We start from the raw sequence: 25,609 nt of genomic DNA, 5'->3' as shown, positions 1-25,609 counted from the left end.
TGCGCGCCCCCGACCTCTGCCTGTCGCGCGCCGCCCGCCGCGTTTCCTCTTCGGCGCCAGTACGAGTCCGTGTTCCCAGCCGCCCTCGCCATGGCCGCGCTCACCCAGAGCCCGCAGTTCAAGAAGCTGCAGGCGTGGTACCACGAGCACGGGTCTGGCCTCAACTTGCGCCGCCTTTTCGAAGGGGACAAGGACCGCTTCAACCACTTCAGGTGCGCGCGCGGGGCCAGATGCGGGGCGCGGACCTGAGGGACCGGAATGCGGCGAGCGGGGTCCCACTCTGCAGGGCCAGGGCCAGGAGGGCGGGGCTCCGGTCCCCGCGGGGTCCCCCGGCCACGGATCCGGGCCCAGCCCCAGGCCGCGCTTCGTCCTTGACGCCTCCTTGAAGCAGGTTTCCGGGTGCTCGCCGGAGCTCTCGGGGCCCCTGCTGCTTAGTCATGAGGAGTGAGCCCCTCCGTCGCTTTCTCTCCACGGGGACATCTCTCTCCTCGCCTGTCCCCAGCCACCAGTCCCTGCTGTATGAGCAGGGCCTCCTTCCGCGGTTGTGAGCAGGGGCCCTGGCTGACGCAGCAGGCACGGAAGGGTTGTCCCCTTCCACTCAGTCCTGGCCCAGAATGGGCTTGGGACCGTCTGCAGGGTGCGGTCAGGGTGGTACAGGCCCGGGAGATTTGCGGGGATCCGCGGTGGAGAGGTGGAACCGTGATTCCTGCCCAGGATGCTGGGTCCGGAGACCCATGAATGACCAGGAAAGAAGGAAATCTTGGGAGGCGGGAATGGTCACTCGTGCAGGTATTGGGGAGGGGAGGTCTGCAGCTCCAGCCTGGAAGTCCCTGATGGCCAGCCGTGCCATCTGAGTCCTTTCCTGAGTAAGTTGAGTCGCAGAATTGGAAGCTTTGGAAGGGAATGATCACTACCTAGCCTTAGGCAGAGGCAGAGCATCCAGCTCTGTCTTCCCATCCCCCAAGCTCAGTTGTAGCAGAGGAAAGGCTCCTCTCCCACGGTCTACATCTCATTCTGTGAGGCTGGCCCATTGCACCGTGCTGCTGCTGCTGCTGCAGGTCAGCCTGGTGGGTGGGCAACTGACAGACGACACCACTGTTCTGGCCTGCTAAGGCTTGTTTGGATTTGGCACAGGGAGCATGTGTTTTGGAAGCATCTCTGATCAGGAAGCAGGCTGGGGTGTGGTCAGTAGCTTCTGCCATTTTTCTGCAGCTTGAATCTCAACACCAACCATGGGCATATACTGGTGGATTACTCCAAGAACCTTGTGACGGAGGCTGTGATGCAGATGCTGGTGGACCTGGTAATGTTCTGCCTCGGGAGACGTGACCTGTGACCCACATTGTGGTAGGCAGGCTGGGCTTCTGGAGCCCCTGGGTCCTTGAGCATCTTTTCATCCTTCTCTTAGTGGACCTCAGTAACTGCCTCTGTGCCCCAGCCCCGGGTTCTGAACAGCATCCCAGGGAACCAGTGCCTGGTGTCCCAGCAGACCCTGCCCAGGCAGTGGGGGAAGGCGCCAGGCTCTAGCCATCTGTCAGCCCCACTGGGGGCTGCACCAAGCCTTGTACTTGGGAGCTTGGACTCTTGGTGGCCAGCATGGGTGGGATCAGGCCTCAGTGTTTTCTCTTCTCAGGCCAAGTCCAGGGGTGTGGAGGCTGCCCGGGAACGCATGTTCAATGGCGAGAAGATTAACTTCACGGAGGTAAGCGGGCCAGTGGACAGACACTACATTTGCTCCACAGACTCTTCCTTTCTTTGGGGTTCATCTGTTAGCAGCATCACCCTGTGTCTACACCCCTCCTCTTAGGCAATGCTTTTGCTTAATGTGGGGCCTGAAGGTCTGTTTCTTCAGATGAGTTGCAGGGTCTTGAGATGTGTCTCCTCCAAGACTGCAGTCTAGCTCTGGTGAGCGTGAAATGGTTTCTGGTATCTGCCTGCAGACAGCACAGCTCAGGCCTGCAGGGAGAGGGCTTCTCAAAGCATACTCAGAGAACTAAAACTTGCTGCAAGTTTTACTAGTGAGAAGAAGACTCAGGTCAAAAGATCAACAGGAAGCTGTCGTAATGCCAGGCCTTGGTGGCCCTGTTCCTGAATCTCTGTGGAAGCCTGGAGGCATAAGGATCCCTGAGCACTCAAGGTGTCATCTTCGTGATGTCATTATTCTTCTTTTACACATGAGGAACCTGAGACTCAGGGGTCAAGTCACTTCTCCAATGTCATTCTATAAGAGACAGAGCTAGAATTCAAACTCACCCTGTCTTCCACTGTTAGGCAAGGCTGAGGAAGGGAGGCTGCAATCAAGGAGGGCTTCTTGGAGGAGTGCATTTGCCTCTGGAATGTAGCACAAGAGTGAACTTGGGCAGGGTGAGGGCAGTGTGGCATGAAGCCCTCTACCTCACAGCCTCACCCTGGGTTAGAGTCCTGAGACCATCCCTTTCCTGCCCACCTGGAGTCTTAGACCTGATTCTTTCAAGGGCTTCTCTGCTGTCTCAGCTTGATGGGACTGTTGCTTTTGCGTGACAAGGCCAGCAGCCTGGCACTAATCACAGACTTAGGGTCTGGTTTGTTTCCAGTGGTGGGTGTGGTAGGGCTCTTGGTAAAGGAAGCTTGAGTTGCCTGCTTTGCCCCACTTCCAAGGGGCTGGGGACACCTTTCAAAAAGGTGTGACCAGACACCATGCATTTTCTTCAGGAAAATGAGTCTGGGCTTCATGAGCTTTGGTCCTCTGTAGCCATTTGTTGCTTGTCTCTGACCTGTGTCAGAGCTTTTGCTCACTCTGTTCAGCCTTCCTTGACTTTTCACGCCTTGAACATCTGCGGGTCCTCAGGGCCTGTCCTAGGCATGTTCCAGTCTCCCTCTCTTTGCGACTGTCTGCAGCGCATAAGGGAGTGGTCTATGCCTTGCCCTCCCCCGAGATCCTGGGGCGGCCCCGGCTTCCATAAGCACACAGTGGGTTCTTAGTATGAGACCGTGGTACCAACAGAGAACTTAGGACCTGCGTGTCCAGAGGATAAAGGGCTGAGTGGACTCTTGGGGCATGCTGCACCATGCCCAGCTGGGAGAGCGGCTGCCCTGGGGTGGGAGCCTTCACACGCTGACTCTCACCCCCAGAATCGGGCAGTGCTGCACGTGGCCCTGCGGAACCGATCAAACACGCCCATCCTGGTGGATGGCAAGGATGTGATGCCAGAGGTCAACAGGGTCCTGGAGAAGATGAAGTCTTTCTGCCAGGTATGCAGCTGCTGGCTGGACTTCCCCTTGGCCGTGTGCGTGCATGTGTTTGGCAACCTAGGGGCCCCAATAGGCTGCCCCTCCCTCTCCTTAGAGAGGACTCAAGCCCTCGCTGCAGCCTGAGGTGGAGGCGGTCTGCGTGATTGCTGGCTGTGGGGGGTCTGCTGAGGCACGAATTTCCCTGACCCTGTTGTGAGGGAATGAACCCACCACTGCCAGCGGTGGGGCAGCCTCCTTCCTGAACTGTCACACCTGTGGGCCCATGGTGACAGTCTGGCCGGGATGAGATCTGAAAAGAAAAATGAGGTCCCTGAGGGGATGCGATAGTGGGGGAGGGACTTGCTTTTTTTAACTTCTTTAGTCATTTGCCCTATTTCCTAGTCCAGAACTAGACAAAATTTAAAACTTAAAATTTTCTTGACCACACCCCAGCCACTCTCTAGAGGCAGCTTTTATAACGTTTACTGTGAAATCTTGCAAAAGCTTTCCGTGCGAGTACTAGCACGTGTATATATCTGTCTTCTCTTCTTTGAAACACCTACACACACGTGCACACACGGGATCATTTTTACCTGCTCTTCTGCAGTTTGTACTTATAAATATGTAAGAGCTGTCCCTGTATCAGTTTTAATGCACATAACTGTGCCTCCTTTTCCTCGGAGAGGTTGCCTCAGAGACCAGCTAGATTTCCCCACATCGAGCACTGTTGCCCCAGGGGTAATTCTGCAAGAGTTGGTAAATGTGTTCAAGCCTGGAGTGCAAGGGTGATGTGTGTGGGCTGGACTGTCTGCATGGATGTGTGCATACACAGACATATGTATGGGTTATGTGTGTTCTGCGAGTGATAATCTAGGCTCTGGTCAGCTTGTCCCTGGGAGTAGTGACCCCCACGTGTAGCTGGCCAGAGTCCAGTTGCTTTGGCCAAGAGCCATCTTCAGATCGGAAACACCAAGAGGCGATCTGGGTATCAGTCCTAGAGGCTTGGCAGCCAAGTGAGTGGGAATTCCCAGGGTGAGGAAGGCTTGGGATCCTGATGGGTATCTGGATTCCATAGTGTCCCTTAGCAGTGGTTGGTACCTGGGATGGGCTTTGGGTGTAGGGAAGGACATTTCTGGCCATCTGCTGTGAGTGGCAGAGCTGATGTGCCTCGGAAGTCCAGTGCTCTGTTTGATCAGCCCTTGTGTGCCCAAGCATGCTGTGTGGAGAGTGTATGGCACCGGCTGACTGGGAAGCTGTTCCCAGGAAAGCCCTCCCTTACAGCTGACGGCTGGAGTACCTGACTCAGACTGATGGGGTATTTATAGTTCAGAAAAGCTGCTGAATAGCAGCAATTCCATAGTGAAGAACACTCCCCACGACTTTGCTCTCAAAAGTTCACCAAGATTGGATGAGGATGTTCACTGTGACCTTGATTGTAGTGGCAAAAACCAAAAACAGCCTGAGCTCACTTATCAGAGGACTGGTCAGTAAAATCAGTGTATGTTCATGCACTGCAGTTCAGGCACCATTGGGAATTAGGGAGCTACAGGTGCATTGACCTGCTGTGCTGTTCAGGATATACTATGAAGTTGAAAAAGGAAGTTACAGAACTGGTGTGTGTCATAAGACCCCATCTGGTCAATTAAAGGATGTGTGTGGTTATAGTAAGATAAACAGAATTTCCCCTCCAGGATGCTTTCTAACAAAACTGATGGTAAGACTGAGGGTTGAGAAGCTGAGCAATTTCTTTTCTTTCTGTATTGGTGGAAAATTGCTCATGGCAGTTGATTATTATTATTTAAACAAAATAAAGTTACTGGGTCTTACTGGTTTTGGGAAAGCCATGTAGACTAGTTTTCTATTGATATGTAACAAATTATTCCGAAATTCAGCAGCTGAAAATAACAGTCAACGTTTCTGTTGACTGGTTCTGGCTCAGGTCTCATGAGATTGTAGTCAAGATGCTGGCCCGAGGTTACCATCATCTGAAGGCTTGATGGGGCTGGAGGATCTCCTTCCAAGATGGCTTGCTAGCAATTAGTGCTGGCTTCGGGAGGCTTTAGTTCCTCACCCTGCAGACCTCTCCCGATCTCAGACAGCATCTTCATGACAAGGTGGCCGATTTCTGCCCAAGTGATTGATCCAAGAGACAGCAAGGCAGAGGTCTTTTATTACCTTGAGCTAGCATCAGAAGTTACTCTTCCATTTCTGTAATTCCCTGTTGCTTGTACAGGTCAACTCTGATCAGAGTGGGAAGGAACTACCCAAGGACGTGAATGCAGTGCCAGGAGGTGAGGATCATTGGGAACCATCCTGGAAGGTGGATATCATAGTCTACCTTCTGGCTCCCAGTGATTCATCACGTTCCTTCCACATGCAAAATACCCCAGTCACCTTCTTTTAGGGCCATATCCCATTACAATATCAGCTAGAAGTCAAGAACCTCATAATCTAAATTAGGTACAGATATAATAATATCTGTACTTTCTTTAATACAATTCAAATGCAGTTCCTTTTGATCTGACAGTATGTGAATCAAGTAGACAAGTTATTTACCCCTCACACTCCCAACATACAGTGGTGAAACAGGCATAGGATAACTGATATAATTCCTTTTCTAAAAGTAGGGGAAATGGGAGGCACACAGGAGTCATTGGTCTGAAGCAATTCTGAAATCCAGCAGGACACATGTGGGCAGTTGCTTGGTTAGAACTCAAGGCCTAGGAATCATTCTCAAGGCTTTTGGCTTTGCCCTTATTCATCCTTTTCACATGAAAGATAATCATGTTTGTAACTGCATAGTTTTTTCAGTCTGCTTACTGCCTGTAGAAATATGAGTTTTTAACAGCCTCTTTTCCTTTTGTACTATCTCTGTCCCTTTCAGTCCAAGCTGGTTGTGTTTCTGACAATTCAGTTATCTCAAAAACTTTGTGGGTCTCCTGTGAAGCTTACAGGGGTGGGGTAGAGGGTACACTCCATTAGACAAGAGCCATACCCATACATTTCTTTAAGATAAATCCTTTTCTACCATTACTTCTGAAACCACAGAGACAATACCCTTAAGCTTCTTTAGAAGCCATATCTTTGGCCAAAACGTTCTCTGTGTTACCACCTTAGCTCTTTCTGAGGTCTTAACAAAGGGTTTTACAACTGTACTGCCTGCTTCATTTTTATATTATGCTTTTTGTCACAGTGCCCTGGATTTGAACCTTGCCAAGGAACCATCTCTTATTAGCATCACTTGTTTCCTAGAGAGGCTGGGAATTTTCAAACCCAACAATTGCTGGCTTCTTTTTATTCCAAAGTTCTCTATTCAGCTTATTTCTCTCCTCTCACATTTTGTTGTAAGCACCAAGAAGCCAGGCAGTTCCCATAACACAGACTGAAAACCTCTGTAACTAAATCACCTAGATCATAATAGATACATCTTTTACTCTCTGCATTAATGCAGACAACAGCAGTTAAACTTTCTGTCCTTGCACAACAAGGATTCTCTTTGCTCCAATTTGCAATGTTTTCCTCCCTTTTTTAAAAAAAAAATCCACACCAGCAGGCCCCTTGAGGACTATCAAGCTTCTGCCAACAATCTCTTCTACTGTATTTCAGGCTTTCACTAACCCTCTCCTCAAGGTCCTTTTAGCTTTTGCCCACATTTTAAAGTTTTTGTTACAGTAATACCCTTCTGGTACCAAAATCTACATTAGTTATTTATTATTTTATAACAAATTGCACCAAAACTTGGCTTAAAATAGCAGTAAGCATTTACTACCTTGCACAATTTCTGTGGGTCAGAAATTCAGAGGTTGTTTAACTGCTTGGTTTTGGTTTGGGGGTGGAGGGGATCTCTCAAGATGTTGGCCAGGGCTTTAGTTACCTGAAGGTTTGACGGGTTCTGGAGGCGTTTCTTCCAAGGCTGTTCCTATTCGTGGGTGGCGAGTTGGCATGGCTGTTGGAAGAAGTCCTCCATTCCACACCTCGTTGGCTCCTCATACAAATGAGTGTCCTTACAACGTAGTAGATGGCTTCTCCAAAAGTGAGCGAGCCAGGAGAGCAAAGCAGAAGCTGCACAGTCTTTGATACCCAGGTTCTGAAGTCACGCTCCATCGTTTTCACAGTATCCGAATGGGTGCACAGGTCAGCCCTGTACAGCACGGGGGGCTCCACTGGGGTGTGAATAGCAGGAGGCAAGAATCATGGGGGTCCATGTGGAGGTTGGCTGCCTGTCTGTCATTCGTGTCCCTGGCACAGACCAGTCACAGTACTTGGCGTTTCACATCTCTTGGTCTCTGTCATGTTAGGTTTTGCTGAAAGTTCACTTTCTTTCTTTCTTTCTTTTTTTTTTTTTTTCATGAAAGTACTGAGGATTGAACCCAGGACCTTGTGCATGCTGAGCATGTGCTCTACCACTAAGCTATTTCCCTCATGCCTTGAAAGTTCACTCCTGTTTTGCAAATTCTGACAATGTTGCTGGGAGTTGGGGATGTCACCCCACTTTGCTAATGATGAAAAAGGATCTAGCTGGGGCTGAGTATGGCAGGGATCTGACACCGTGGTCTCAAAAGGCCCCTGCGAGGGCCTGGAAGTGGGCCTGAGGCGGAAGGATGCAGAAGTAACGATGTTTTTGAGCAGCAGTTTATACTCAGGGGTTTGGGCTGATTGCATCTCCCCTTTCTGTGCCAGCGTGTCCGGAGTGGTGAATGGAAGGGGTACTCGGGCAAGTCCATCACGGACGTTATCAACATCGGCATCGGCGGCTCTGACCTGGTAAGGAGAGGGCTGCCTTGGGGTGGGGTGTGGGGTCCCATCCAGGGCCTTGGTTTTTCCAGCGATGGGACCTGGCTATCCCATCTGGCACCTCTTGTGGGCCCTGGAATCTTGTTTTCTGATGCTGCGTCTCCCCACAGGGACCCCTCATGGTGACTGAAGCCCTCAAGCCGTACTCTTCACAAGGTCCCCGGGTCTGGTTTGTCTCCAACATTGATGGGACCCACATTGCCAAAACGCTGGCCACCCTGAACCCTGAGACCTCCCTGTTCATCATTGCCTCCAAGGTACGGGCCTCAGATCCGGCCTGGCTCCCAGCCCTCTGTGTGTTGAGGTGGGGGCGGGGGCGGAGTAGATGGAGATTTTGCTGCTGTCCTGGGTACTAGACCCTCCTGACTGCTCTGAGTGAGCAAGGCTTTGTGGATCAGGTCGGCACAGCTGCCCTCAGACTGTTCTCATCTGGTGGCAAAACAGTTTGCCTGATGAAAGCCCCAGCTGGTCCATATAAGCCTTCATCTCAAGGCCACACCTGCCCACTTGGCGGGTCTGTGCTCAGCCTGGGGCTCTTCCCATCTTTCTCAGAAATCTGTCCATAATGTCTGCTCCTTTCTGATCCCAGAGCCATGTCCAGATCATGTAAGCCTTTTATTTGTTGTCATTTGTGCCCTATTTACACGTATCCATGCACATCAGATGTTAAGAATTCCATTTGAAGTCTGAGATACAGCCCAGTCTGGGCTGAAGGGAGCCCCAGATGTGGCTGCAGCCCCTCTCCTGGAAGATGCTCTGGCCGTTGATCTGTGATGGAGGTTGGGGAGCAGGTGGGGGTTGTGGCTCTTACTGCTGTTCCTCTGCCTCTGGTTGTGAAGTCCTGGAGTCACAGGATGACGCTGCTACTTCCAGGCCCCTGCACCAGGCACAGCTGCCGATTGTGGCTTTGTGGACACGTGGGTGGAGGTGATGCAGAATAACTCACTGACCTGCACGCACTGTTCCGTGTGATAACTGGTCACCCACGTGGCCTTGCTGCCGAGCTCTAGCTCAAGGCTGCACTGAGCTTGGCTGGGGACCAACTGCTGTACTCTGTGCCTGCAGACCTTCACCACCCAGGAGACCATCACCAATGCAGAGACGGCGAAGGAGTGGTTTCTCCTGTCGGCCAAGGATGTGAGTTCTGGGTGGGTGGTGGGCAGTGTGGGGGCTGGGAAGGACAGAGTGGGTCTGCTCACGTCGTTCCCTATAGCCTTGTTTCAACTGAAGTTGGCAGCAGGGGGCAGAAGTTGGTGCCTGGTTAGGATATTTGGCTTTGCTAGCCTGGACAGGCCAAACGTGGCAGAACTTGCTCTAACTGTGAGGGCCCTTTCCTTAAGCCCCCAGCCCTGCAGGAGCCTCTCTACCCCTGGCCACACCAGCTTTACGGGGAGGCACCCTGGGCCTTGTGTGCCTGTGAGGTAGGATGGGCCAGCTGGTCTCTCACCCCTCAGCCCTCTCCACCTGGCTGTGAGGCTCCTCCAGCAGCCTCAGAACCAAGGACTGGGAGCAGTGGGAACCAATGACTGGGAGCAGTGGGTCCCACCCGGGGCCTTGGCTTCTCCAGAGACGGGAGGGTCCCTGCCCCAGGGGCCCGTGGGTTGGGTGTGGGTGTGACTTGGTTCATCTCTTGCAGCCCTCGGCAGTCGCGAAGCACTTTGTTGCCCTGTCTACCAACACTGTAAGTGCCCGTGGGGGTTCCCATGCTACCTCCCTGGGGTCCCAGGCCAGGTCGGGTCACGGCTTTTCACAATACAGAGCTGAGGTGTGCTTCACAGGTTCAGGGACCTTGGCTCGGCTGATGAGGTAGAAGGGCTAGTTGTTAGTGAGGGAGGTGAACTGTAAGCCTTTCTGCAAGGCAGACAAAGCTCTGCTGCTCCAGCAAGGGGCTTGCAGACTGTGGGATCACGTTAACCCCACCTGGCTGATCGCTAGAACGCTCCACACAGGGAACCGCCCTTGGCCTCTGCCACCCTGCCATTGGCCTCTCCCTAAATGGGATATGCTGGGTAGGGGTAGGGGGTGCATTCCATTTCTTGCAGGCTGTTAAACCGCAGTGAAAGGATGTGACTTTTTGCCCGGTGATGGCATGAGTTAGTGATGACAGAATTAGAACCCAGGATTAGAATGTGGTTACCTACCTGCCAGTTCCTCCTGGCTCCAGGTTGTACAGGGTGGGGTGGAGTGGGTCAGCGGGGCAGCATGGGGCTGTGTCCAGGAGTCAACAACCAAGGCAGACCTTGCTGAGCGCTTGCTGTGTGGTGGGCTTTGTGCTGGGCTGTGTGAACTGGACCTACACCCCAGTCTTCCTGACTCCCACCCCTTCCGTGCCACCCTCCACCCCCAGCCATTGCCTCCAGTGCTGCCCTGCCTATCGGGGGAGATGGGAGGACGTCTTAAGGCATTCCAGCCACAGCACCCCTGGCTGCCTCCTGCAGGTAGAGCTCAGACTGGTCAGCAGGGCGTCTCCTGTGGGGTCTAGGGAAGGGGTTGCTGACCCTGTCTGCCCAGGGGGTGCAACACCTGAAGAATAGGGCCAGTCATCCCCTGAAGGCTTCCCAGGGTGGAGTCACCAATCCCCATATTGGCAGGGCTGGGCAGGTGTCCAGGCTGTGTGGTGCCTGGCCTGGGAGGTGGCCCCAGCCTGTGCTCGGGTTCCAGCTCTAGGCTGTTTCCCAGACGTCCTAGGGGGTCGAGCCCGGGAAGTTGCTCTTGCAGAGCAGTGTGCAGGCCGGGCCCTCACGCTGGGTGTGCAGTCCACCTCAGCAGAAGGGGGTCACAGGTGCCAGGCTACTGGTGTGCGGGATGCAAGCTAGCCTGGTGTCCAGCTCTGGGGGTGGGTGGCTCCTGTTCCCACCCCGGACTCACTGGCAGCTCCAGCCCAGTCCCTGGCTCTGTGGAAGGTGGAGGTGCTCCCACAGCTCAGGCAGCACAACTCTTTCACACCCTGGAGCCCCTGTTCTTGTGCAGCTAACCCAGTCTTCCTTCTTTCTCTCTCCCATTGCCCTTTTTAGGCCAAAGTGAAGGAGTTTGGAATTGACCCTCAAAACATGTTCGAGTTCTGGGATGTAAGTAAAGGCACTGCCTTGTGCTGGCTGAACTCTGTCCTTTGCCAAGTTGAGCCGCAGATGAGGGGCCCATGAGGTCAACGTTTATTGAGCACCTGCTGCATGCCTGGCTTTGGGAAAGGCCGGGAGGCCCTCAGAGAGGCTTGTGGGGGCAGAACAGCTCAGTCAGGATGAGGGCACCACTCCCACCAAGGGCGGGCCGAGCTTGCCAAGCCAGGATGAGACTCCCTTGGGTGTCTGCCAGCAGCACCCACTGTGGGGTAACTGGAGCCACCCCTGTCCCCCTTGCTAAGCTGAGGTTGTGAGTTATTCTCAGTAATGACCTTTCTCTGCACTGCAGCCACAGTCTGTAAAGGTCAAGGGGCAGAGGGAGGCAGGAGGTGTGACTGGGCAGGCCTGGAAAGGAGCTGCAGGAGCAGCTGGAGGGTGACAGAGAGGAGGGGCCAGGCCAGGGACCAGGGCGGGGCCGTGCCGGCAGCTTGCAGAGAGCACTTTGCCTGAGTGGCAGCACTGCAGGCTATTCTAGTGGCAGGTGGCCACGTGGACTCATCCCTGCTAGAGCCATGGCTGCTGCCAAGCCACGAGTGGGAGCTTTCCTTGCAGCTTGCCTGAGTGTGGCCGTGGTGTGAGAAGGGCTCTGGCCGAGGCAGGCAGGGAAGGCTTGGGGTGCAGAGATGCAGTGCAGGGTGTGGCATCGGGGCTGTGAATGCAGTGGGTGTGGCTCTAACACGTGACCTGGGCAGGTGTACTTAACAGACCATCATCCAATTAGGAATTTTTCCATTGGGGCTATTTCCAGGCCTTTATACTGGAAGCGCTTTGGTGGAAGCATCTGAAAATGTCACCTTCGAAAGCTCTAAAGGCCTTGGAGTCTGGGAGAGAATGAAGCCCTAACATCCTAAGGCATCTATTGTGTGTAATGAGTTAACTTCTTTCTAGAATGGGGCTAGTTAATGTACCATCCTTGGAAGAATTGAGAAGAGTCACTCAAATCCTTTTCTGCATCCTGTGGCTCAGATGAGGAACCCTGGTCGAGAGAAACTGTGCAGCTTCTAACAGATGTTGCATGCCTTATAAAGAAGGGAGGCACTTTCCGCCTCCTCCCTGGGATCTGGAGCCCGAACAGGTGGTGGTCAGGGACATGTGGGTGCTCCAGCTAGCCAAGGAGCCCAGCAGAGCAGGGCTGTGTTCTAGTCTGAGTTTTCATTACCTGTAACCACCCAGCCTGCAGAGATGAGTTTGGGAGTGGCTGAGGGACAGACCTGGGTCTCCCAGGTAAGGCCTAGGGATGACAGTTGGGCACAGGAACATGGGGCTGGGCCTGGCTAGTGAGGCCAGAGTGGCCAGGGTGGGCACAGTGGAGGCCATGGTGGCTGGAGGAGGGACCTGCCTGGATCACTAAGGGCAAATATTTAGAAGGTGATGTCTAAGGAGCCAGGGACAGGAACAGGTTAAATTTCTGATCTAGGGTCTCTCAGGTGAGATAGAGGAGTCAGGATAGACATAGGGCTAGTGCTCTGGCTCTGAGGGAAGACTGGAAGGGTCCAGTCTGACATAGGTAAGTATAAGTGGTAAGGCCTGGTCAGCTGGGGTCGGACACGGAGCAGCCTCGTGTCTCGGGATCAGGCAGAGGTATGGTGGTAAATTGTGGGGTCTCGCAGGGCTCTGCCAGAGTCAGCGCACATTGGTGAGCTAATTTTGGCTGGTGAACTCTGAGGAGGAGCCAGGACAAGTATAGGTGAGTTCTGGGGAGGCACCAGGTCAGGTAAAGTTATGGGTGAGGTCTGTGAGTTCTGGAGGAATTCAGATATTTAGAGATGGTTCTATCGAGTGGAGTCTGAGGAGCCAAAGTCAAGTACAGGTACTTAAACCTGTATCTGTGAATGCAGGTTTAAGATGTATACGGGGGGGGTCTCTCTGGTTCTGAAAAGTGAGCATCAGGGAGTGGTGGCTGATTACTCAAGGGGAGTGACTAATACTCAGGATCAGGCAAACAGGTAAGTCCCCTGAACCAGGTCAGCCACCAGGTTCTCAGCATCCTGACCGGGTGTGATGGGCAGCGCTCAGGGTGTTCTAGTGAACTGTTGGGGTCTGGCTGGGGTGGGGTTGGAGGAGCCCAGATGAGGGAAGGGTAGAAATGCACCTGGTTATAAGAGGTGAGGATGGGGGTCAGGACAGGTAAAGGACACAGTTGGAACCGACTGAGGAGCCGTATCAGTAAGGTGCCGTCTGGACAAAGGTCCAGAGACCTGTGTCCCTAGAAGTGTTGGAGGCCCAAGTCGCTCAGCTACTGGGTGGCACCAGTGGGCTCTCGCCAGGCTTCCCTCAGGCCAGGGTAAGCAGCCAGGGATCTGTCAGTTCTGAGGGAAGAGCCTGTTGAGGTTAGGTTTGTACGGTGGGGTCTGCCGGGGGTGGTCTGTAGAGTCACATCTGTCTGAGGTGTCAGGAGCTGGAATCACACAAAGTATGTATAACTGGGTGTCTTAGGGGAGGCCTGAGGAGCCAAGATGAGGCACATCTAGGCAGAGGTGGGTTGGCTGGAGTGGACACTAGAGACAAAGGTAGGCAGAGACAGAGCTGAGTGTGACAAGTGGAGACGCAGAATCCACGGTCAGATCTAGGTCTGGACTGTGCCCTCAGGTGATGTCTTAGCAGTTCTGGTGATGCTCAGGTCTGTGGTCCTGGACATGGTCTTGGGTTCCCTGGGAAAAGACTGAAAATCTAGGGTCAGGCAAAGATTGGGGGCACTGCATCTATCTGGAAGGCTCGTGAATTCTGAGTCCATCTCAGGTATGCAGAATTGGGTCTGTCAGGTGAGGTTTGAGGAGTTGAGGTGAGATCCAGGTTTGTACTTTTGGTTCTTAAAACAGATAAGGTCTGAGCTGCTAAGGTCAGACCCTGGTTTTTATTCTGAATCTGAGGAGCCAGGGTCGAATACAGGTGGACAGAACTGTGTTTTCCAGGTAACGTCTGTAAAACCAAAGGCAAGCCAGAGGTAGTGTGAAAAGCCATGTTTAGGTTTATTGAACTCTGTCCCACAGTTGAGGTCAGGCATAGGTAGGTAGAACAGATCTGTTAGGTGAGGCCTGAGGAGCTAAGGTTAGGCTTACCTAGAAAGAACTGGATCTCTTAGGTGACTTCTGGGGATATGACTTGAAGACAGGTGGTTAGAGGTAGGTGTTTAAGGTGAGGTCCCAGGAACTGGGACTGGGCACAGGTGAGTGACCTAGGTCTACCAGGTGAGGTCAAGATAGATAGAACTGCATCTCTGCCTTTCTTGTAAAGATGTCTTGCAAGTTTGAGGAGTTGTGGCCAGGCACGGGTGTATGGAATTGAGTTTTTCAGGTAAGGTCTGTGGAGCCAGAATTAGGGCAAGTTCACAAAACTGGGTCTATCTAGTGAAATCTCAAAGTCACAGCCAAATTCAAGTAAGAAGAACCAAATGTCTCAGATGAACTGTGACCAGCTGGAAAGAGGAAAAGGTAGGCAGAGCCAGCCTTCCAGGGACAGCCTCAGAAACCAGGAGAAGCACAGATAGGTAGAACTAGCCTGCCACATTTGGCCTGAGGAGCCAGAGTCAAGCACAGGTAGGCAGAGCTGGTTTGCTCGGTACAATGTAAAGAGCCAAGGTCATGTACAGGAACAGGTCTGCTGGATATGGTCCAAGGAGCTAGGGTTAAGACACACAGGTAGGTGGAGCTGGCCCATCAAGTATGGTTGGAGGAGTCCGGGTCAGAGACAGGTATGTAGAGCTGGCCCAGTAAGTATGCCCTGAGGACCTAGGATCATGTATAGGTAGGCTCACCTGGCCCATCAGGTATGGTTGGAGGAGCAGGAGCAGGAGTCAGAGACAGGTATGCAGAAAGGGTCTGCAGAGTATAACGTAAAAAGCAGGATCATTTACAGGTGGGCGGAACTGGCCATCTGTGTACAGTGGAAGGATGCAGACTCATGTACAGGTAGATAGACTTGACCATGAGGTGTGGCTGGAGGAGCCAGGGTCAGAGACAGGTAGGTAGAACTGGTCCACTAAGTCCAGCGTGAGGATGCAGGATCATGTACGGTAAGGCAGAGCTGGTCCAGTAGGTATGATCTGAAGACCTAGGGTCGAGTACAAGTAGGCAGAGCTGGTCTAGTAATTATGGTGTAAGCAGTCAGGGTTATGAACAGGTAGGCAGAGCTGGTCCAGTGTATATGGTCTGAAGACGAGGGTCATGTACAGGTAGTTAGAGTTGGTCCAGTAGGATTGATCTGAGGAGCCAAAGTCATGAGCAGGTAGGCTGTGCTGGTCTGCCAGTTATAATCTGAGGAGCCAGGGTCATGAACAAGTTGGCAGAGCCGGTCCAGTAGATATGGTCTGAGAAGCCAAGATCATCTACAGGTAGGCAAAGCTGGTGTGCTAGGTATGGTCTAAGGAGCCAGGGTCATGAAAAGGTAGGCAGAGCTGGTACATTAGGTATGGTCTGAGGACCCAAGGTCATGTACAGGTTGGCAGAGCTGGTCCAGTAGGTATGGTCTGAGGAGCCAAGGTCATGAACAGGTAGGCAGAGCTGGTCTAGTAGGTATGGTCTGAGGAGCCAAGGTCATGTACAGGTAGGCATAGCTGGTCTAGAAGGATTGGTCTGAGGAACCAGGGACATGAACAGGTAGGCAGAGCTGGTCTAGTAGGTATGGTCTGAGGAGCCAGGGTCATGAACAGGTTGGCAGGCTGGTCCATTAGGTATGGTCTGAGGAGCCAAGATCATGAACAGGTAGGCAAAGCTGGTCCAGTAGGTATGGTCTGAGGACCAGGGTCATGAACAGGTTGGCAGAGCTGGTCCAGTAGGTACGGTCTGAGGACCAGAGTCATGAACAGGTAGGCAAAGCTGGTCCAGTAAGTGTGGTCTGAGGAGCCAAGGTCATTAGCAGGTAGGCAGAGTTCATTCAGTAGATATGGTCTGAGGAGCCAAGGTCACGTACAGGTAGGCATAGCTGGTCTGCCAGTTATGGTTTGAGGAGCCAGGGTCATGAACAGGTAGGCAGAGCTGGTCCAGTAGGTATGGTCTGAGGAGCCAAGGTCATGTACAGGTAGGCACAGCTGGTTCATTATGTATGATCTCAACCCACGGTCATGTCCAGGTAGGTAGAGTTGGTCCAGTAGGATTGGTCTGAGGAACCAGGTCATGAACAGGTAGGCAGAGCTGGTCTGGTGGGTATGGTCTCAGGACCAGAGTCATGTACAAGTAGGCAGAGCTGGTCCAGTAAGTATGGTCTGAGGAGCCAAGGTCATGAGCAGGTAGGCAGAGCTCATTCAGTAGATATGGTCTGAGGAGCCAAGGTCACGGAAAGGTAAGCAAAGCTGGTCAAGTGTCTATAGTCTGTAGATGAGGGTCATGTGCAGGTAGGCAGAGCTGGTCCAGTAGAATTGGTCTGAGGACCAGGGTCATGTGTAGGTCAACAGAGCTAGTCCAGCAGGTATGGTCTGAGGAGCCAAGGTCATGTACAAGTAGGCAGAGCTGGTCCAATAAGCATGGTCTGAGGAGCCAAGGTCATGAGCAGGTAGGCAGAGCTGGTTCAGTGTATATGGTGTGGAAACGAGGGTCATGTACAGGTAGGTTAGTCCAGTAGAATTGGTCTGAGGAGCCAAGGTCATGAACAGGTACGCAAAGCTGGTCCATTAGGTGTGGTCTGAGGACCCAAGGTTATATACAGGTAGGCATAGCTGGTCTAGTAGGTATGGTCTGAACCCAGGGTCATGTACAGGTAGGCAGAGCTGGTCCAGCAGGTATGCTCTGAGGAGCCAGGGTCATGAACAGGTAAGCAGAGCTGGTCTAGTAGGTATGGTCTGAGGACCAGAGTCATATACAGGTAGGCAGAGCTAGTTCAGTAAGTATGGTCTGAGGAGCCAAGGTCATGAGCAAGTAGGCAGAACTGATCTGTTAGGTATGATATGAGGACCAGGAGCATATTCACGTAGGTAACGCTGGTCCAGTAAGTATGGTCTGAGGAGCTAGGATCACATACAGGTAAGCAGAGGTGGTCCAGTATATGTAGTCTATAGATGAGGGTCATGTACAGGTAGGTGGTTGGTCCTGTAGAATTGGTCTGAGGACCAGGGTCATGTATAGGTAAGCAGAGCTGGTCCAGTAGGTATGGTCTGAGGAGCCAAGGTCATGAGCAGGTAGGCAGATTGGTCTGAGGATCAGGTTCATATCCAGGTAGGCAGAGCTCGTCCTGTAATATGGTTTGAGAGGCAAGCATCAAGCGCAGGTGGCAGACCTCTGCACTAGGTATGTCTGAAGAGCCATGGTCAAGCCACACAGGTAGGTAGCGTTGGCCCATCAGGTGTGCTGTGAGGACTCAAGGTCACGTACAGGTAGGTTGGACTGCTCCACCAGTGTGGTCTGAGGAGCCAGGGCCAAGGTAGTTAGGCAAAGACTTTCTGCCTGTTGTAGTATTGAAGAGGCCTTGGGGTTCAGGACAAACACAGGTGGCAGAGTTGGCTCTTTCAGGTGTTGGCCTCAGGCAGTAGCGTGTACCCTGGTCTTTTAGCGAGGCCTGAGGAACGTTAAGCCTGAGTGGGTAGAGCAGCCTCAGGTCAGACCTGTGGCACTGGGGTTTTTTGCAGATAGGCAGAGCACTGTGGGGCTCAGCAGATCCGGGGAACCCAAGTTAGATGTGAGTAGGTGGATATGTCTCTCAGGCAAGGACTTCACGGCCAAACTGTACACTTGGTCTTGCAGGTCAAGTCCTTGGAGCATGGTTCTGACTCAGGTGTGTTGACCAAGGTCCTAGATGTTAGGTCTGAGAATAGTGGGTTAATCACAGGTCTGCTGAGCACAGATATGTAGAGATGTTTGTGTCTGATGAAGTCTGAGGCTCCTTAGTGAGGTTTGGATGCCGAGGTTAGACAGAGATTGGTAGTGTTGGATCTGTTCGCAAGGCGTGAAAAGCCAAGTCAGACACAGAAGTTAGACCTGGGCCTCTCAGGTTAGGCCTGGGAGCTGAGATCAGACCCACAGAGCTAGATCTCTCTGGAAGGTGTGAGGAGCCTGAGTTGGCATTGGGGAGGTGGACCTGGGTCTGTTGGTTGAGAAGTGATGGGTCAGGGTTAGGCATAGACAGGTGTGTGAAGCGTGGTTCATTGGTTGAGCTGTCTGGAACCTGCCTCTGATGGGTGTATAACCCTGTCATGTGAGGTACTGGAGTAGGACACAGGTAGTAGGGCTAGCCTCCCAGGTGAAGCCATTGTCTCCGTACCCAGCGCTGCTGTGTTGACCTGGCTTTGTTAGGAGTCCGTGGATCGAGGGTCACGTGGGCAGAGGTATACAGATGTGATCTCGGGTGGGTTCTTGCCACCTGAGTTCAGTTACAAGTTGGCATCCCTGGGCTTGTTAGATGAAATGAGTGGGGCAAGATTAGCCCAGAAATATGTAATTGGTGTGGCTGATGAAGGCTGAGAAGGTGGGTCAGACACAGGTGGGACCCTCGGTGGTAGGATCAGGCATAGTTAGGTGGGTAGCATGGACTCTTAATGGAGAGAAAGCCAGAGTCGTCATAGGAATGCGTACCTGGGTCAGCCTGGGGAGGTCTGGGGAGCCCTTGGGTGCAGGTAGGCGAGCCTGAGTCATGTCCACCCCTCGTTCTTAGCACCCTGGTCAGGTGTGATGGTCAAAGCTCAGAGTGTTGCAGAAGCTGCCCTCCACAATACTGAGGATCTGTAACCAGTCCCAGGTGTGGTCTGTTGCACTGGGGTCTGGTCAGCAGGGTCTGAACTAGCCAAGTGAGGACAGAAGATTGGATTATAGCTGGTATAAGATAAGGTGAGATCTGAGGCTCTGGAGCAGGTGAGGCACAGAACATGGAACTGGCTGAGGAGCTGCATGTCTAAGGTGTGGTCTGAGAGACCCACTGCAGGTAAAAGTGAGGTCTAGACTTGTGTACGCTGCTTGAGGTCTCGGAGGCTCAATCAGACACTGGCTTTGCTGGGCTCTCTCAGAACAAAAGTGAGGTCTGAGAACCTGACCTCAGTCAAGGTCAGCAGCCTGAAATCTGTGGGGCAGAGGGCTGGCTGTCTGCTCAGTCTGTTAGGTGAGATCTGAGAGTCTTTATCAGGCGTGGTATGGTCTGTGGAACTGTGACTGTCAGGTAAGGTTCCCCCAAACCTAGACCCTTTGCTGGTAGAGAACCCCATCACTCATCTCATTACCCAAGCCAGAACCCCCTCAGCCACACATGACTCTCTCGTTCTTCCAATTCATCCTGTTTAATTGAACCTCCTGAATCAGTGCTCTGCATCCCCCCATCCAGTGTAGCATCATTCTTTGGATGACCATGGGGGCTCCTACATGGATTCCTGCTTCCACTCTCACCTCACCCACAGACTTCCTGGTTCTCCAGCCTTGCCTCTCAGCTTGTACCCTCCAGTTCTCACTCCTTCCTTCATCTTCTAGATTGTGCTGTGCTTCTTCCTGCCCTGTCTGTCTCAATGGGGTTTCAGAAGAGAATCAAACCCTAATGCCCCAATGAGGCATCCACTGGATGTAATGAATTAGCATCTCTCCTTTGCACCTAGAAAGGTACTACCCTTGGACCAACCTTGAGAGTATTGAGAAATTAAGTCACTCAAAGCATTTTCTGTGGGACTTAATTCTCTCCCTATTGAGAAAGGCTGCTCTTGCCACAGGACCTTTGCATATGCTATTCTGGCTGCTGGAATGCTTCTCCTCCCTCTGTGCTTCCCTGGGTTGTACTTGCTCATTCTCCAGTTCCAGGCTCAAGCACTGTCAGAGTCCTTTTGTAATTGGTTTCAGTACTGTGTTTCCTTTCTTCCAAGCACTTGTACCTCATTTTCACATTCATTGGCATCATTGTTTTATTTATGCCTTCCTCCCCCATGGATTATTTCTATTGCCTATGCTAGGAACATGGTAGGTGCTCTATAACTAGTTGTTAGGAATATGTGAATGGAGTGCTAAGGATTCTGATGACACAGAGTGGAGTCTGCAGTGTGGCATGAGAAGGCACAGTGTGAATGGTCGGGCCCGGTGTGTCCTAGACTGAGGCTGAAGATCAGTCAAGTCCCAGGTATGAGCCACTGGGCCTGTCAGTGTCCCAGGAGACAGGGCTAGGCACAGGTATGAGGCACTGGATCTGTCACTGTCGGAAGGGGCAAGGCCAGGCTCAGGTATGAGGCACCGGATCTACTAGTATCTGAGGAGAGGGCTCCAAGGCCAGGTAGGAGATGCTGGATCTTTCATTGTTCAAAGAAGTGTGCCTGGGCACAAGCATGGGGCGCTGGATCTGTCGGTGTTTAAAGAGGCTGGACACAGGTGTGAGTCATTGGGTCTGTCAGTGTCCCAGGAGGCACGACCAGATACAGGTATGGGATTCTGATTTGTCAGTGTCCAAGAAGATGGGCTAGGCACGTGTCTGTTGGTGTCTGAGGAGGCAGACCTGGCACAGGTATGAGGCGCTGGGGCTCTTGGTGTCTGAGGATGTCGGACTGAGCACAGGTATGAGGCGTTGAGTCTGTCGGTGTCTGAGGAGGTGGACTTGGCACAGGTATGAGGCGTTGGGTCTGTCGGTGTCTGAGGAGGCCGGACTTGGCACAGGTATGAGGCGTTGGGTCTGTCGGTGTCTGAGGAGGTGGACTTGGCACAGGTATGAGGCGTTGGGTCTGTCGGTGTCTGAGGAGGCCGGACTTGGCACAGGTATGAGGCGTTGGGTCTGTCGGTGTCTGAGGAGGTGGACTTGGCACAGGTATGAGGCGTTGGGTCTGTCGGTGTCTGAGGAGGTGGACTTGGCACAGGTATGAGGCATGGGGTCTCTTAGTGTCTGAAGAGGCTGGACCTGGCATGTATGAGGCGCTGGGTCTGTTGGCGTTCAGACGTGGGGCCAGCCACGGTAAGGTCTTCGGTTGAGTCCTGTGGCTCTGATGCGTCCACGTGTAGTCTGCCTGTCGGTCAGCCTGAACAGTTGCCAGCGCCTGGCCTGCTGTCTTGCTTCCCACAGGTGGGTTGGGCCCAGGCCCTCTGAGCTGCACCTATAGAAGAACCTTGTTCTCGGGACAAGATTCATGGCAGGAGGGAGGGGGGCGGGGTGTGCCAACCCTTCCTCAGCACCTTTTCCTGTCTCTCCTAGTGGGTGGGAGGCCGCTACTCGCTGTGGTCAGCCATCGGACTCTCCATTGCCCTGCATGTGGGTGAGTGTGTGTTTCTGTCTTGGGAGACAGTGCTGCAGGTCATGGGCGGGGTCTCATGTCTCTGAATACCTTCCTGTCCCCGCGGCCGCTAGCCTCTCTGCCCTTGGCTAGAACATTTCTTTCAGGTCAGGAGGGAAGGGCTAAGTTCTCATGTGGTGGCCTTTCTCTGGACCCCTTTTTCTGCAGTCTTGTTTGTTTCCTATGCCAGGCAGACTCAGAGCTGCCCTTGTGCTCAGGGCTGACTCTGACTAGAGAGGCTTTCTGCAGGCCCAAGTCCTCCCAGATCCTGTGTCTTCTGGCTCCCCATCCAGCCTTTCCCTGGTTCCAGAAGAAGCTGTGTCCACGGCCAGGAGGCACAGGGCACTACTGTATCTGTTGACGCTGCTTTTGTGTCGCAGGATTTGACAACTTCGAGCAGCTGCTCTCAGGGGCTCACTGGATGGTAAGTGCTGAGGCTTATGTTCTCTGCCAAGTGCCGGCCAGAGACATGTGGTTGGTCCAGCTCCTTCCCCCTCGCCCTCCCTCCTTCTCTCCCCCACCCACCCTGTTTTCATTTCAGGACCAGCACTTCCGCACAACGCCCCTGGAGAAGAATGCCCCCGTCCTGCTGGCTCTGCTGGGCATCTGGTATATCAACTTCTTCGGGTGCGAGACGCAGGCCTTGCTGCCGTATGACCAGTACATGCACCGCTTTGCTGCCTACTTCCAGCAGGTATCAGCTGGGCCAGTGGGGGTCCAGGGGGGCCCAGGTACCCAGGTTCCTGCTCCTCCAGGGGCTTTCTCCCCCATCACCCTTGGGCATGTCCAAGGCCCACCTGTGTTCCCCTCTTGGTGAATCTTTGTAATCAATGTCAGTGTTGGTGTCAGTTGAGTTTGGCTGCCATGGGACGGGGGTGACTGGTTATCATGGTGTCTCAGCCAGTCAGGCCCTGGCCTGGCTCAGGACATGTGCCTCAGGTCACTTCTTTCTTGGACATCACTCGATAGGGTAGGGCCGTATGGCTTGCACTGCCTTTGTCTCTCCAGAAGAGCAAGTTCACACCCAGTCTGTGCTGCCTCTTTGGGCCACTCACAGCCCTCTGCCCTGGCATCTCCAGAGGCCCCTGGAGCAGCCCCTTTCTTAGTCCAGATTCTGCTGCGGGCAGCCCTCCCACATCTGTCCCTGCTTTTGTTTAGCACAGCCCTTGGGCAGGGACAGCAGACTCGCCAATACCCGAAGGTGAATTCTGTGATTGGAGGAGGGGCCGAGGACCCCCAACACCCAGAGTCTAGCTGAAGTGACAGCCCTCAGTGGCTGTACACTCTGGACTGCAGCCTGCCTCTCCCTTAAGAAACCAGTTGAAGTTTTTGTGAGCAATTTCTGCCGTTGGGGAGGTCCTCTCTGGACTGCCGTACCCACCTTCTCCTGGTCATGGGTCCTTTAGAGAGATCTAAGCCAGAAAGCTTGTGAGCTCTGCCCTCTCAGGTGAGGGGAGATAAAAAGGATCATGCCTGCAGACATCTCACAGGGCCAGGGCAGGGCAGGTGTGCCTGCTGCATCCCGGGCAGGTTTTGGGCTTGGTGCATGAAGGAACAAGACTTGCAGATCGAGGGCTGGGTTTCTGGCCCTGTTCCAGGGTGACATGGAGTCCAATGGGAAGTACATCACCAAGTCCGGCACCCGTGTGGACCATCAAACGGGCCCCATTTTGTGGGGGGAGCCAGGGACCAATGGCCAGCATGCCTTCTACCAGCTCATCCACCAAGGTAGGGCCCATGTGGCCTGGGCAGGAGTGCTGGGGACGGGGAGGGCACACCAGCAGAGACTCCGCCATGAGGTCAGCATTCTCCTGTAGGCCATATGGGTGGTTCCCATGGGCAGGGGTAGGCGCCTGGGTGACCACAGTGCCCTTCACAGGTACCAAGATGATACCCTGTGACTTCCTCATCCCGGTCCAGACCCAGCACCCGATTAGGAAGGGTTTGCATCACAAGGTAAGAGCCCTCATCCAGACGCTCTTCATACTTTCTTAGGCTCACGTTACACCCAGACCTCTTAAGATAGATGCATTAGTTACCCTAGCTTTCTATTCCTGCCACCACAGACCCATTTCTTACCTCAGTTTCTGTGGGTCCAAAGTCCAGCAGGCTCTGTTGGGTCTCTGCTCAGGTTCTCACAGGCTGAAGTCAAAGTGTCAGCAAGACTGTGTTCCTTTCTGGAGACTCTAGGGGGACGTCATTTTTCCTTGTTCATTCAGATTGTTGGCAGAATTCATTTCCATATGGCTGTAGGACTGAGGTCCAGTTTCCTTGCTGGCAGCTGGGGGTCATTCTCAGCTTCTAGAAGTCCCCCTGGCTCTTGGTCTCAGAACCAGCAAGGATAGTTTGAGTCCCTCTGAAGCTTCAGTTCTCTCCTGCCTCTTCTGTTGCATCTCCTGCTGACTCTCTTGTCTTCCTCTTCTGTTACTTCTTTTTTTTCTTTTTTTCTTTTATAATGGGGAGGTAGTTGGGTTTATTTATTTATTTATATTTGGAGGAGGTACTGGGGATTGAACCCAGGACCTCGTGCATGCTAAGCATAAGCTCTATCCTCCCCCCCACCTTCTGTTACTTTTAAGGGCCATGTGATTACATTGGGCCCACCTGGATAATCTCCCTATCTTAAAGTCTGTAACCTTAACTCCCTCTGCAAAATCCCTTTTGCCGTGCACTGTAATATACACAGGCGTTAGCAGCAGAGGGCAAAGATCTTGGAGCCAAGATTTTGCCTACCACAGCAGCAAACAGGAAAGCCACCTAGCTCCTAACCTGATAAAGTCCTTGAAGAGGACTGACCGTGCCTTATCTCTGGTGTGCAGAGTAGCTTGAGTTACTGTGGGTATGAGGTTTGGACTCAGAGTGCCAGGTTTGAATTCTGATTCTTTCCCTCTGTACTTCTGGGATTCAGTGCTGTTGACTTAACGAAACGGAGGCTCACCTAGAAAAGGGAGGTAATGCCTCTCTCCCTCAGGATATTGAAAGATAAATGTCTGTAAAGTTCTTAACTGGGCCATCGGCAAGTAGTGCGTAGTCCTTAAGGGGTAGTTATCGTTGTTACCTGCTTTCCGGTGTCATCGGATGTGCCCTGTCCCACCTTGCTCCAAATAAGCCCTAGAGTGGAGGCAAGCAGCCTGCTCTAGACTGAGACTAACCTTCACTGGGAAGTGCCAGGCAACCTTGTCCCTCTGCCTGAAGCTCAGACGGTGCTTCAAACTGGTACTAAATGTTTCTCTTGTCAGATCCTCCTGGCCAACTTCCTGGCCCAGACGGAGGCCCTGATGAGGGGGAAGTCAACAGAGGAGGCCCGGAAGGAGCTCCAGGCTGCGGGAAAGAGTCCGGAGGACATTGAGAAGCTGTTGCCGCACAAGGTCAGCATTTCCCTTGAAGTGGGCTTTGGGTGGCGTCCTGGAGTTGGAAGGACGAGGTTGGGTGGCCGGGGTAGGGGTTTATGTGCCTGGCTTATCCTACAGAGTAGGAGAGGCTGTCCTCACAAATCTTTCTTTCCCAGCCTCTGGGCTAGGGTGTGCTTCCCTTCTGAGGATTTGGGGATCATGACTAACTGAGGGACATTTCTGGGTGTTTTCTGAAGGTGTTTGAAGGAAATCGCCCAACCAACTCTATTGTGTTCACCAAGCTCACGCCATTCATTCTTGGAGCCTTGATTGGTGAGTGAGTGGGGAAGGTCCCGGCTTGGGGTAGACCGGACTGGGCTGAGACAGCCCTAACGTGCACCATCTGCCCCCTCTGCAGCCATGTACGAGCACAAGATCTTCGTTCAGGGCATCATCTGGGACATCAACAGCTTTGACCAGTGGGGGTGAGTTGTTGACTTACGAGCAGGGTGGGGAGTGCCTGAGAGTTGGCTTGTGGATTTCACTAGCAATGCTGGAACCTTCCTCACACCATTCTTTCTCCTCTTTCTGGCAGAGTGGAGCTGGGAAAGCAGCTGGCTAAGAAAATTGAGCCTGAGCTTGACGGCAGCAGCCCAGTGACTTCTCACGATGCCTCCACCAATGGGCTGATCAACTTCATCAAGCAGGAGCGTGAGGCCAAAAGCCAGTAAACTCATGCCCGGCTGCAGTCCCTTTTGTGACTAGTCCTTCTTGTCCCTCCTGCCCAGAGTCTGCATTGCATGGTCCCACCCAGAGCACCCTCTGGTTTCAGGCTTGGACCACAGCCCTTTGGGGAAGCTAGTCTGGAATTACCACCCCAGCCCTCTCCATGTCCACGCCCCTTCTGTTTTACAACTGGCTGATGTGTTTCAGTGCAGCTGCTTTTCCTGACCCATGTTCATCGTTCATATACCAGGCAGAAAAATAAAGATGCCACAAAGGAG

General features: G+C 53.0%; 1 protein-coding gene across 1 annotated transcript; it reads left to right on the top strand.

Annotated features, from left to right (window-relative positions):
• Positions 1-25,609, top strand: GPI (glucose-6-phosphate isomerase). Its single transcript, XM_032486173.1, has 18 exons — positions 1-212; positions 1,213-1,303; positions 1,634-1,702; positions 3,112-3,231; positions 7,891-7,974; positions 8,115-8,261; positions 9,070-9,141; positions 9,641-9,685; positions 11,019-11,072; positions 21,195-21,255; positions 21,654-21,697; positions 21,815-21,967; positions 22,872-23,001; positions 23,153-23,229; positions 24,513-24,641; positions 24,863-24,938; positions 25,024-25,090; positions 25,201-25,609. Exons 1-18 carry the CDS (start codon positions 91-93, stop codon positions 25,334-25,336), a joined length of 1,677 nt encoding a protein of 558 aa, XP_032342064.1. The 5' UTR covers positions 1-90; the 3' UTR covers positions 25,337-25,609.

Source organism: Camelus ferus, chromosome 9 (assembly GCF_009834535.1).
Source record: "Camelus ferus isolate YT-003-E chromosome 9, BCGSAC_Cfer_1.0, whole genome shotgun sequence".
Lineage (NCBI taxonomy): Eukaryota > Metazoa > Chordata > Mammalia > Artiodactyla > Camelidae > Camelus > Camelus ferus.
The sequence above is the reverse complement of the archived record's forward strand: the minus strand, read 5'-3'. Positions and strand labels throughout refer to the sequence as shown.

Coding starts and splice junctions, on each gene's coding strand:
- GPI (XM_032486173.1), top strand. CDS start 91: ATGGCCGCGCTCACCCAGAGCCCGCAGTTCAAGAAGCTGCAGGCGTGG. Junction 23,230..24,512: donor GGAAGGGTTTGCATCACAAG/GTAAGAGCCCTC, acceptor TTCTCTTGTCAG/ATCCTCCTGGCCAACTTCCT. Junction 25,091..25,200: donor AACAGCTTTGACCAGTGGGG/GTGAGTTGTTGA, acceptor TCTTTCTGGCAG/AGTGGAGCTGGGAAAGCAGC.